This window comes from Lepisosteus platostomus, chromosome 28 (assembly GCF_059453375.1).
Source record: "Lepisosteus platostomus isolate fLepPlt1 chromosome 28, fLepPlt1.hap1, whole genome shotgun sequence".
Lineage (NCBI taxonomy): Eukaryota > Metazoa > Chordata > Actinopteri > Semionotiformes > Lepisosteidae > Lepisosteus > Lepisosteus platostomus.
In genome coordinates, this window is record NC_142638.1 from 12,518,886 (window position 1) to 12,530,690 (window position 11,805).

General features: G+C 42.7%; 1 protein-coding gene across 1 annotated transcript; it reads right to left on the reverse strand.

Moving 5' to 3' along the window:
• Window positions 1–1,789: 1,789 nt before the first annotated feature.
• On the reverse strand, window positions 1,790–3,710 carry LOC148638903 (uncharacterized). The gene is made up of 2 exons (XM_088622611.1): window positions 2,594–3,710; window positions 1,790–2,190 (listed from the first exon to the last, which is right to left on the reverse strand). Exon 1 carries the CDS (start codon window positions 3,708–3,710, stop codon window positions 3,186–3,188), a length of 525 nt encoding a protein of 174 aa, XP_088478737.1. The 3' UTR covers window positions 1,790–2,190; window positions 2,594–3,185.
• Window positions 3,711–11,805: the final 8,095 nt, after the last annotated feature.

Consider the following 11,805-nt stretch of genomic DNA (forward strand, 5'->3'; position numbering starts at 1 on the left):
AACCCACATTTCTATAAGGAGGGCCATTGTGAAACTCCCCAAAGTGAGCTGAATTAATCTTTTATTCTTCACACCTGCGAAGTCATTCCTTCATTGTGTAATATGAAGGCCTTTCATTATTCACGTATACTACAACATCTGAAAATAATGGGTCTTGAAATAGTTGAATGAAAGAAAATCCTGAATAACTCCTCCAAATGCGTGTTACACTTTCATCAAGTACACACACTTTGAATGTGATGAAATATAAAAAGTTATTTTAACCATACCCAATGGAGCTCAGGAGTGCGATTGCATACACAATCATGTTTTCAGTGTTTGGACATCAGCCGTACATCAGAACAATCATTTCACTAACACAGCTCCGTGTTGAGTGACTTCCCTCCAAGAACACAAAGTCACTTTCCCTTAGCAATTATTGCATGGACTTTGATTATCTGCCTTCTGCATCAAGCCCTGTATTATATACGGTACAAAGCCAAGCTTTGGGATAGTGCTTTGTTTGGATCCTTGTCTTGATCCTTTTGGATCCCAGGCTGCTCATTTGCAAATGAGTTTTGACATTAATTATAGTGACTATAGCAATGAGGTGGCACTGTGGTTCACAGAGCTGGGGTCCTGGGTTCAATTCCTGGGGTGCAGTCTGGATGGAATTGTATGTTCTCCCTTCATTTGTGTGGATTTCTTCCAGGTGCTCCAGTTTCTTCCCACAGTCCAAAGACATACAGTACTAGTAGGTTAAGGTGGAACTACAGTCCCAATTTTGCAGACACAAAAGTATTTAATTTCAGTCACAAAATAAAATCATTGACATTATAGAAAAACTTTACAAACTCAAAATTGAGCACAAAATCATGAATTTTGTGAAAGGACTGTAAGTTACGCCATGTTGTAACAAATTCGCATTCAAGTTCCACACAAATTGCGATGTGATGCAGCCCTTCCTGCTCACTAATCACTGTAATGACTAATGCAATGTGATGTAGGAGAGAAAGGGTATAGGTTATGCAGCAAACATTTCACTGCAAAAAACGTTCCATTCCAAGGTTCTTTATGCAGAGTTAACAATGTAGTATTATTTATTGGCAAAAACGTAAAAAAGTTGAGAGTTATATTTCCATTGGATTAAACGAGATGTATTCACAAGCCTGCTCCTTTACAATGTCATAGGGCCACAACAGATTATAGGAAGTTTTGCTGCCTCGTTCTGAATCGCAGAACATGGTAATTCTTTAACCTTGAAATGTAGTCTATTTTGTGATGTAATGATGCAATGTCCCTTTACTGAGAGCCAGCAATCAACGGATGTGTCTGATCGTGAATGGTTTTCCCTGTTGTTTGTTGTATTACTTGGTGTTGCATTTTAAGCTGTGCATGAGGCAGGACCCGGAGGCTGCTGCTTCTGCTGGGATTGAGGAAGAGCTGAGCGCCATGTAAGGCAAAGACACTGCGTTCCACTTTATCAGGTGCCTGGAGTGTAAGAGCTGCAGATAATATTGAGTCACATTAATCCCAACATATTTCAAATATTATGAAAATTAAATAAATTAAATCAAATAACTTTCATTAAAAAAATCAATCACTCTTTACCTTGCTTTTTCAGTTGTTTTTAAGGAAAATTGATGCCGAGAATGTGTGAATACTGCTTTTTGATGGTTCCAAGACCAATGTGACCTGTTCTATTGCCTGCTAATTGTACGTTCCAGGTTGAAAAATTATTTTTAGGAGGTCAAGGTGTATGAATGATAAGAGAAAAACTGAAATTACCACAGCTACGCAAACACCAGTCCACCAAAAAAAAATCATTTAATTAAAATAAGGTAACATTTTTTTTTCATCATCATACGGATGAACTGTGCTAAATGTGTTTCTAAAAAGAAAAAGCAGGACGTGAGTCGTGAGCCAAGATCATGACTCTCTTGCTCTTCTTCACATCAGTTTTCATCTGCGAGGAGGAGGAGGAGGGCGGCTCCTGATGTGCTGACACTTGGGGAAGTGCCTCTGTGCTGGCCTGGGGGCAAAGCGCCGGCCGCAGTGAGGGCAGGGCACGTAGTCGGGGTTTGGATTCGCGGGGGGCTGGGGCAGGTTCACAACTTTCCCTCCTTGCGTGATCACCTGCTGCACCTCCCTGGCCTGTTTGATGCTCCGAATGAAATCCTCGTGCTTCTGCCTCCAGTTGTTCTTTCTCAGCTGGGAACAGGAAATGAAACCAATAAAACAGCTTCCAGAAAAAGTCCAGACTAGCACTGCGTACACAGTCTGGTCGCAAACCATTCACAAGGCAAGAAAATATCAATACAGTAATAACGTAGCTTTCTGGGGCTACCTTTCAGGTCATTGGGTAGAGAGTACAATTTACGTAGTTATGGTTTTGTTTCCTGTGAGTGCTATTTGCTTGATATGTAGATTTTTACAACAGAATTCAGAAGTCACTAAGACACATTTATTCTGTCTGGCAAATGTGCCTTTGCGGCAGTTTTTCAGAAGAGTACTTCATAAAACACTTATTTATTGTTTACATTGATTTATAAGCTGAGTCTGACTCTAGGAGAAAAAAAGGGAAGCTTGGAAAGAGTTTAAGGATAGCCCTTACCACGATTGGCGGTTTAACCTTCTTCTTATGGATGTATGTCTCCAGTTCTGTTCCCTTGGCCCTGTGCTTGAAAGAGTCAAAAACCTTCCTCTTTGAATTCTGAAGCTTCTTGCAGATCTTGCTGTGTTTCTCCAGCCTCTCTACAGCAAACTTCCAGTGACACAGTTCACAGGGCACCAGCTGAGGGTTTCCACTCTGGCTATTCTCATATGGAAATTGCTCAGCGGTAGGGCACATCAGACTTGTAGGGGACAAATATCTGTTTTCCACTGACAGAGTTTGTTCATCCAGACATGTGGTGTTATTTCTGAAGTGGCCCTGCGCGGCCTGTGCCGCTGACACGTCGCTTTCAGGGAGCCTTGCTTTCTTGAGATACTTTCTCCTTCCACAGGGGACGTCTTCTAGCCCACGGCTGCAAGGGCTCACTTGACGTCTCTCCTGATGGGAAAGCGCAGAGGGAAAGTGCGATTCTGCGCATCCGCCATCTTCCATTGGAGAACCATAATCAAGGTTGTCTCCTCTGATAGGAAGGGCTTTCCTTGGAGTGAAGGCTTTTTGCTTCTCCATTCTGCAGGTCAGAAGAGGCACGGCCTTAGAGCGGTGGTTGGCCCATGGTCCTCTGGGGCAAAGCTCGCTCTGCCTCGCCTCTATTTTCCCTTCCGGCCACCTCTCTGGAGTCTTCCATCTCTCTCGGAACCATCCTCAGCTCCTCCTGAGCTCTGAAGAGCTTCGCCTGCATCATGGCCTCCTTCTGGCGAATCTCGTCCTTCATCATGGCCTCCTTCCGGCGCATCTCATCCTGCAGGCTGGCCTCCCTCCGGCGATGCTCCTCCTTCAGCGCGGCCTCTGCCTCGGCCACTTTTCGTAGCTCCTCTTGCAACTGAAAGTGCTCCTTCCCATTGGCATGAGAAGGGCATTGCCCTGGAGGGGTCGCCACCATGGGGAGGACAGTCCTGTCCTTAGGTTTGCGTACTCTTGAGCCCCTCCTGCCCGGCCTCTCGCAGGGCCTCTCATGACCATCCTGAGGCGGGGTGGGGGCAAACAAGGAATCACTCTGTGCTTCCGGGCGGTCCACAGCCCGAACCTCACCAGGGCCGGAGACTTTCTTGTTACCCATAGGCTTCAGGGGGTAAGACCGATCATACCCCACAATGTTCTTCTCGGGGCCCTGTTGGGCTTGGAAGCGATAGCTGCTCCCCATCTTCTTCTCCGCAGCGTATTTGACATATTGGAAAGATTTTCTCATCTTCTGTAGAGCTGCCTCCTGCCGCCGATTGTATATGGCGATCATTTTTTTCTCCTTTTCCTGCATCAGTTTCTCTTGGAAGGTGTCCTTCAGAAGCTGTATCTTGGGAGGCGGGCAGTACGTGGAGATCAGATCCTGTCGCCTTAAGGGCGCGGGTTGATTCGAGTCTGTGTCCTTCGGGGAGGGGGACAGAGCACCAGGCTTAGGACTGGGCTCCATTGGCAAATGAGATATGAGCTTTGTTTCCCAGGTATCTGGAAAAGGCAAAAATGGCAAATAAATGATATCCTGCACAGTCTAGTATGGTCTAATAGAAAAGAATAAAAAAAACAATTCAGGAAACACACAACTTTTTAATATTAAACCTAATGGTGTTGAATGCTGCATGCTGACTCAGTAGGAGACAGATCCTAAACATAAACATTATAATAAACATTTGTTTCCCAAATAACATTCTCAATGTTCAGAATGCTTAAAGTCACGAGCTTTTTTAAATATGTTTAACTGAAACCTGGAAATGTACTATTTCATTTCAAAGCTTGTATTATATCTATGATATAAATGTTTTTTTTATATAAAATTAACCCATTATGCAACAGGGGTTTGAGCAAAAGTCACTGTGAATAAGGGAATTTATCAATATTAATTAGCCGTTTCACTACATTATAGATAGCTGAAGGATTATGATACAATATATCGATTTCGCTACAAATTGACAAGCATATTTGATGACACTTACCAAACAAGTCTCAAACAGCGGAGAAATAGTTCACCACGACGATAGCAATGCAATGTTTAACTGCATCTCCCTATGTGATATATCTGTATTTGGGTATATACAGATCACGTAATTCAGGGAGCACTGTTACGTCAGGTCACCAACCATTATTACGACGCTCATATGTCATAGAGCTCCTTAGGATGTTTGTATAATCTTTATCCAAATTTTCATATGGCCGCAGTTACGGCGTTTATTTTACAGTTAATGTAACAGGGTGTCATTATATTTTTCTGTCTTTATGGTGGCAGACCACTTAACTAAATCTGAGTAGGCGGTTTCTACAAATGGGTCAGATAAAATATTAAATATACAGTAAAAGCTCACACCTATTCATACCCTTTATGTACTGTATATCTACAATTACGTATACTGTATAATACGATAACTACCATTACAAAATGTCTCCCTTTTGATTTGAAGTGGTTCTTTTAAATAAGTAAATTGCAATCACTTAGCCTACATCTGAGCTCCTAATTCATCGCGACGACAGACTGAGACTCCAGTTGGATTTGTGAGAAGTAAAGGGGTGTGCCTGTTTAAAAACCGATTCATACGTCTTAAACACATGGACATAGATAGCAGTCTGTGTTATATAATTTATCTTTTTATTTTATTTAAATTTAAGTATCACATACACATTTTCAAAGTAACTGTACCCCTTTTAATTATGATCCCCATCGCTCACAGCTCCGAAGGTGAGACGAGGGCTACTTCAGATGGGATTTCCAATATTTCTCTCTTAGCTTGTATACCGGTGGAAAGGAGAGGGCTCTTAAAATGTGTTGATAGTAAGATTGGGATGTATTTGCAGTCTAGACATAGTTTTTTTAATGTTCGGAGCCGGCACAGATTCATTTTCTTACGACTGCTTTTCTGGATGACAATAACAATGCAAACGATGGTGTTAAGACGAGGCTGTGCCTTGAGGCTCCTCTGCTTACAATATTCAGCGCGTAAATCGCAAACGAGCACCTTCCCTTACGATGAAAATGCAGAAAATAAGAACACGAGATTTAAGCCTACGGCTTACAAATTTATGCGTAAACACTAAAACCGTATGTTTAGCAAAACTGGCGAGATAATGTGTTTTATCATTTGAAAAAGTACTGGAAAATAATTAAAGGTTATCACGATAAACAGAGGTTACTGATCTACTACTGTATGCTGTGACCAAAAATGAGAGTCCCCCGATCCTCGCAGCCTTCATACTTTGGTCTGGGCCTGGCCGTTTTTTTTTTAAGATAATGGGGTCAAGTTAAGAAATTATGCAAGTTTCTAATCAAATCCAAGGGCGCCCCGATCTCCTAAACATCTTTAGAAGGCCGACGGACCACACTGCACGGTCCGGGTCCGGGCCCTGACCCGGTTCTGGATAACGCCAGCTTAAAGTGAAAAATTCTACTGTACATATTATGTTTCTTATTATGGTATATATGTATAATATGGCGCGACCGCTTCACGAAGCTAGAAAGAAAGTTATCCGCCATTTTTATTTTACCTGCAATTGAATTTGCCATTAAAATCATTATTAATACCGCAGCTGCTAAAATACTTACCTAAAAGCGTTCAGATACAAAAGCACTTGAGCTGTAATGTTTATATACTGTTGGCCCGATGACCTACTTCAAGAAAAATTGTTACATAGACCGCCAAGGACTGTCATCACACTTTACATTATAAAGCGCTTTAAAACTTTAGACAAGTTCAACACCTCATATTTTGTACTGTTTATCATGGTAAAAGCAACTCAAAGCAATTATAAAAATGATCGAAAGGTAAAAATACAAGCTTATACGAGCTGTCATTTTAACATTTATAACATATATTTAAACAAAACATATATAATCTATTTTAATAAAATAGAAAAGTGTTCTTAGTCTTCACTTAAAAGCTGTTAGAAGCTGCCTTTCTGACAAGAGAGTTCTGTGAGTTCCACAGTCTCAGTGCATTAAAGTCAAAACCAGTTGCTTTTTATTTCCTGTTTTACGACAGAGCAAGGAGGGTGTCCACAGACCACTGTGCACCTGCAGGCTGATATGGGGGGTAAAAAGTCTAGAAGTTAGTAAATAAGATTTTAGCACATGTTCTAAAACACACCGGACACCTGTACAGTGATGCCAACACAGTGATCTGAGCTCCTTCTTTGAGTTAAATCCTAGCATCTGCATTTTTTACAAGTTGTTGCTATGGCAGAGCATGACCAGAGCATAACAGAAACCACCCATTTTCTAACCGCTTCATCCAATTCAGGGTCAGGGGGTCAGGGGTCGCGGGGCACGGGGGAGCCAGAGCCTCAGAAAGTAATAACCAGGAGATACCTGGGACTGGATGGTAGTCCAATGCAGGGAAGACACAGACACTCACCAATTATCCCAGAAGCCAATTAACCTACCAGTAGTTCTTTGAACTGTGGGAGGAAGCCGGAGCACCCAAAGCAAACTCATGCAAACATGGGGAGAACATACAAGCTCCATACAGATAGCACCCCAGGTGAGCTAGCAATGCTAAACGCTGATCTACTGTGCATGCTAATTTCTAGGCATCAGGTGATCAATCAGGTAGTGTTTCTCAGATAAAAGGACACCAGTAATTTAGTATGAGATTGAAATTGACCTCAGAACAAAATATAACTTATGTTATATAACTTATATATCGCTTACTACAGCATAACTGTCTTATTTGGCTCTTGTAGAAAATATTAACAGCATGCCTATTAAACATACAGTATCTAGCAATCAGCAATCAAAATAAAAACATTTCCAAACATGGAAACTGCCCAGTTAATGAAGCATTTCAAAGACATTAATCTATTCAATAATTACAGTTTCAAGTAGATAACAGATTTATATTCAGATTACGAAAGTATCATAACAACGGCTGCTTGTGTAAGGAATCCATGAATACCACTGTACATGAGAATTCCACACCTATTTGTAATCAATACACAAAATCCTATTGAATTTCAGGTACTTGTTTATTCAGCATTGCTTGACTCCGCGGACTCCTTGTTGTTTCAATATTCTAGCAATAGGACTAATCGCCAATACAGTGCCGTTGTAATCTATTCCTTCTGCCAGCAGAGGACGGTATTCGCACAGCCAGTTCAGGATAAGATACTGTCCTCGCAGTTCACAGTACAACTGGCCACAGTCGTACTCGGAATATGCTCTCGATAACCTCATTTAGTTTAAGTACGGCCGTATTTCATATCAACCCACAGATGCATTGCATAAACACTAGAATTCTGGTTGTACTTAAATTGACCTTATACGTTTTGGATTATGTTTAACCTTCTTCAATTTCTTTCATTTCTTCAACCATATTTTGAGATGATTACGTTTACAGAAGCAAATATTATTCAGTGCTTTTTCTTCACTCCTTTAATCAAACCCACATTTCTATAAGGAGGGCCATTGTGAAACTCCCCAAAGTGAGCTGAATTAATCTTTTATTCTTCACACCTGTGAAGTCATTCCTTCATTGTGTAATATGAAGGCCTTTCATTATTCACGTATACTACAACATCTGAAAATAATGGGTCTTGAAATAGTTGAATGAAAGAAAATCCTGAATAACTCCTCCAAATGCGTGTTACACTTTCATCAAGTACACACACTTTGAATGTGATGAACTATAAAAAGTTATTTTAACCATACCCAATGGAGCTCAGGAGTGCGATTGCATACACAATCATGTTTTCAGTGTTTGGACATCAGCTGTACATCAGAACAATCATTTCACTAACACAGCTCCATGTTGAGTGACTTCCCTCCAAAAACACAAAGTCACTTTCCCTTAGCAATTATTGCATGGACTTAGATTATCTGCCTTCTGCATCAAGCCCTGTATGATATACTGTACAAAGCCAAGCTTTGGGATAGTGCTTTGTTTGGATCCTTGTCTTGATCCTTTTGGATCCCAGGCTGCTCATTTGCAAATAAGTTTTTACTTTAATTATAGTGACTATAGCAATGAGGTGGCACTGTGGTTCACAGAGCTGGGGTCCTGGGTTCAATTCCTGGGGTGCAGTCTGGATGGAATTGTATGTTCTCCCTTCATTTGTGTGGATTTCTTCCAGGTGCTCCAGTTTCTTCCCACAGTCCAAAGACATACAGTACTAGTAGGTTAAGGTGGAACTACAGTCCCAATTTTGCAGACACAAAAGTATTTAATTTCAGTCACAAAATAAAATCATTGACATTATAGAAAAACTTTACAAACTCAAAATTGAGCACAAAATCATGAACTTTGTGAAAGTACTGTAAGTTACGCCATGTTGTAACAAATTCGCATTCAAGTTCCACACAAATTGCGATGTGATGCAGCCCTTCCTGCTCACTAATCACTGTAATGACTAATGCAATGTGATGTAGGAGAGAAAAGGTATAGGTTATGCAGCAAACATTTCACAGCAAAAAACATTCCATTCCAAGGTTCTTTATGCAGAGTTAACAATGTAGTATTATTTATTGGCAAAAACGTAAAAAAGTTTAGAGTAATATTTCCATTGGATTAAACGAGGTGTATTCACAAGCCTGCTCCTTTACAATGTCACAGGGCCACATCAGATTACAGGAAGTTTTGCTGCCTCGTTCTGAATCGCAGAACATGGTAATTCTTTAACCTTGAAATGTAGTCTATTTTGTGATGTAAATTGGAGGTTTTACAAGTTATTGTGTGTTCCCCTTTAATTGGCTTCTGGGAAAACTGGCCCCAACACTGTATTGGATAAGGCACTTAGAAAACAGATTCATGCGTGGACCACAGCAATGTCCCTTTACTGAGAGCCAGCAATCAACGGATGTGTCTGATCATGAATGGTTTTCCCTGTTGTTTGTTGTATTACTCGGTGTTGCATTTTAAGCTGTGCATGAGGCAGGACCCGGAGGCTGCTGCTTCTGCTGGGATTGAGGAAGAGCTGAGCGCCATGTAAGGCAAAGACACTGCGTTCCACTTTATCAGGTGCCTGGAGTGTAAGAGCTGCAGATAATATTGAGTCACATTAATCCCAACATATTTCAAATATTATGAAAATTAAATAAATTAAATCAAATAACTTTCATTAAAAAAAATCAATCACTCTTTACCTTGCTTTTTCAGTTGTTTTTAAGGAAAATTGATGCCGAGAATGTGTGAATACTACTTTTTGATGGTTCCAAGGCCAATGTGACCTGTTCTATTGCCTGCTAATTGTACGTTGCAGGTTGAAAAATTATTTTTAGGAGGTCAAGGTGTATGAATGATAAGAACAGCTTGAAATTTATTTTCACGGTCGACACACATTTTCGCAAGGGAAAAAAACTGAAATAACCACAGTTACGCAAACACCAGTCCACCAAAAAAAAATCATTTTATTAAAACAAGGTAACATTTTTTTTATCATCATACGGATGAACTGTGCTAAATATATTTCTAAAAAGAAAAAGCAGGACGTGAGTCGTGAGCCAAGATCATTACTCTTTTTCTCTTCTTCACATCAGTTTTCATCTGCGAGGAGGAGGAGGAGGAGGGCGGCTCCTGATGTGCTGACACTTGGGGATGTGCCTCTGTGCCGGCCTGGGGGCAAAGCGCCGGCCGCAGTGAGGGCAGGGCACGTAGTCGGGGTTTGGATTCGCGGGGGGCTGGGGAAGGTTCACAACCTTCCCTCCTTGCGTGATCACCTGCTGCACCTTCCTGGCCTGTTTGATGCTCGGAATGAAATCCTCGTGCTTCTGCTGTAACGCTGCTCTGTAGAGGTGAAAAGGATCCGATGCAGATGCAGGAGTCGCAGGGAGGTAAGTAAACGTACCGAGCAAATCCAGGAGCTGAGTCGTAGTCTGAAGGCGAAGGTAGGTCGAAATCCGGTAAAGGCACTGATGGCGAACAATCCAAAACGTGAGACAGAATCGTGGTCGAAAAGAGAGCTACAGGGTCAAGTCCAAAACAGGCAATGATAGCAAACAATCCAAGGGGCGAGACGAGATCCGAAGTCCGAAGGCAAAAGGTGCAGGCAGAATTCCAGGAAGGCAAAAGAGGGGTAAGAACGCAAGGCTGAGCAACAAGTAGAGAACTCAATACCGAGCAACAGGAATCAGGTAAGAATGGTATAAATAACCCGGCGTGCCGCACGGTAGAGCAATTGCAGGTGTGTTAACTCGTGCGGCGGCGCTTGTTAGTAGTAATCCGCTGCTGGTGCTGATTGGCTCGCTTACGTGTTGATCTCAGCTGGCTGGTGGTCGTGACAGTACCCCCCCCTTCACGGGCGGCTCCCGACGCCCGAGACGGCCGATTAGGATAGTCCATGTGAAAGTCACTGATTAGTGTAAGGTCCAAAATATCCCACTTCTTAGCAAAAGAGGAATCCATAAAATTCCCAGCTGCCCCTGAATCCACCAAAACCGAAAGGGGAAGGTGCGTGTCCATCCAGGAAATCTCAGCTGGGAATAAAGGCCCTGAAGAGGATTGTGAAAAAACAGCACTACTGACACTAACAGTAGGCAGTGGGGGAGCTCGAGGTGGATGTGGGGGTCTCAAAGGACAAGTAGCGAGCAGGTGACCCGACGCAGAGCAGTACAGACACAGCCCCTCCTGACGGCGCCTTTCCTTTTCCTCCAAGGACAGGGGTGCATGTGGCAGGGTGGGCGCCACGAGGGGAGGACCCATGGGGCGCACAGGTCTGCTTCCTGGGTGTCTCTCCGCTCTCCGCAGCCGAATGCGAGTGTCCAATTCAACTACCGCAGCGATAGCCGCCTCTAGAGACCAGGTGGGTAAAGACATGAGCACCAGGTGGTCCTTTAGATCCTCCGAGAGACCCTTAGTGAAGAGGCAAACCAAAGCTTCAGGGTTCCAGGCAGACTCCGTGGCGAGGGCTTGGAATTCAGCCACATAATCTTGCAGTGGTCTGTCGCCCTGGCGAAGAGAGGAAAGCCGAAGGCAAGTCAAATCCGGGTTGCTTTGAGAAAAACGCGCCTGGAGACGGTCAGCAAAAAGCTGAAAGTCAGAGAACAGCTGATCTCCTCTAGCAAGCAATACTGCAGCCCAATCCAATGCTTTGCCTGTGAGCAAGGAAAGTGCGAATCCGATCCTCTCTCGAGAAGTAGAAAAACGCTCAGGCTGCAGCTGAAAAGCCAGGGAGCACTGGGCAATAAAGCCCCTGCAGCCTGCAGGATTGCCGTCATACTTCTCCGGGAGTACAAATGGTAAAGT

Bases quoted from the DNA above. Each gene is read 5' to 3' on its own strand.
- LOC148638903 (XM_088622611.1), bottom strand. From the start codon at position 3,710: ATGGGTAACAAGAAAGTCTCCGGCCCTGGTGAGGTTCGGGCTGTGGAC.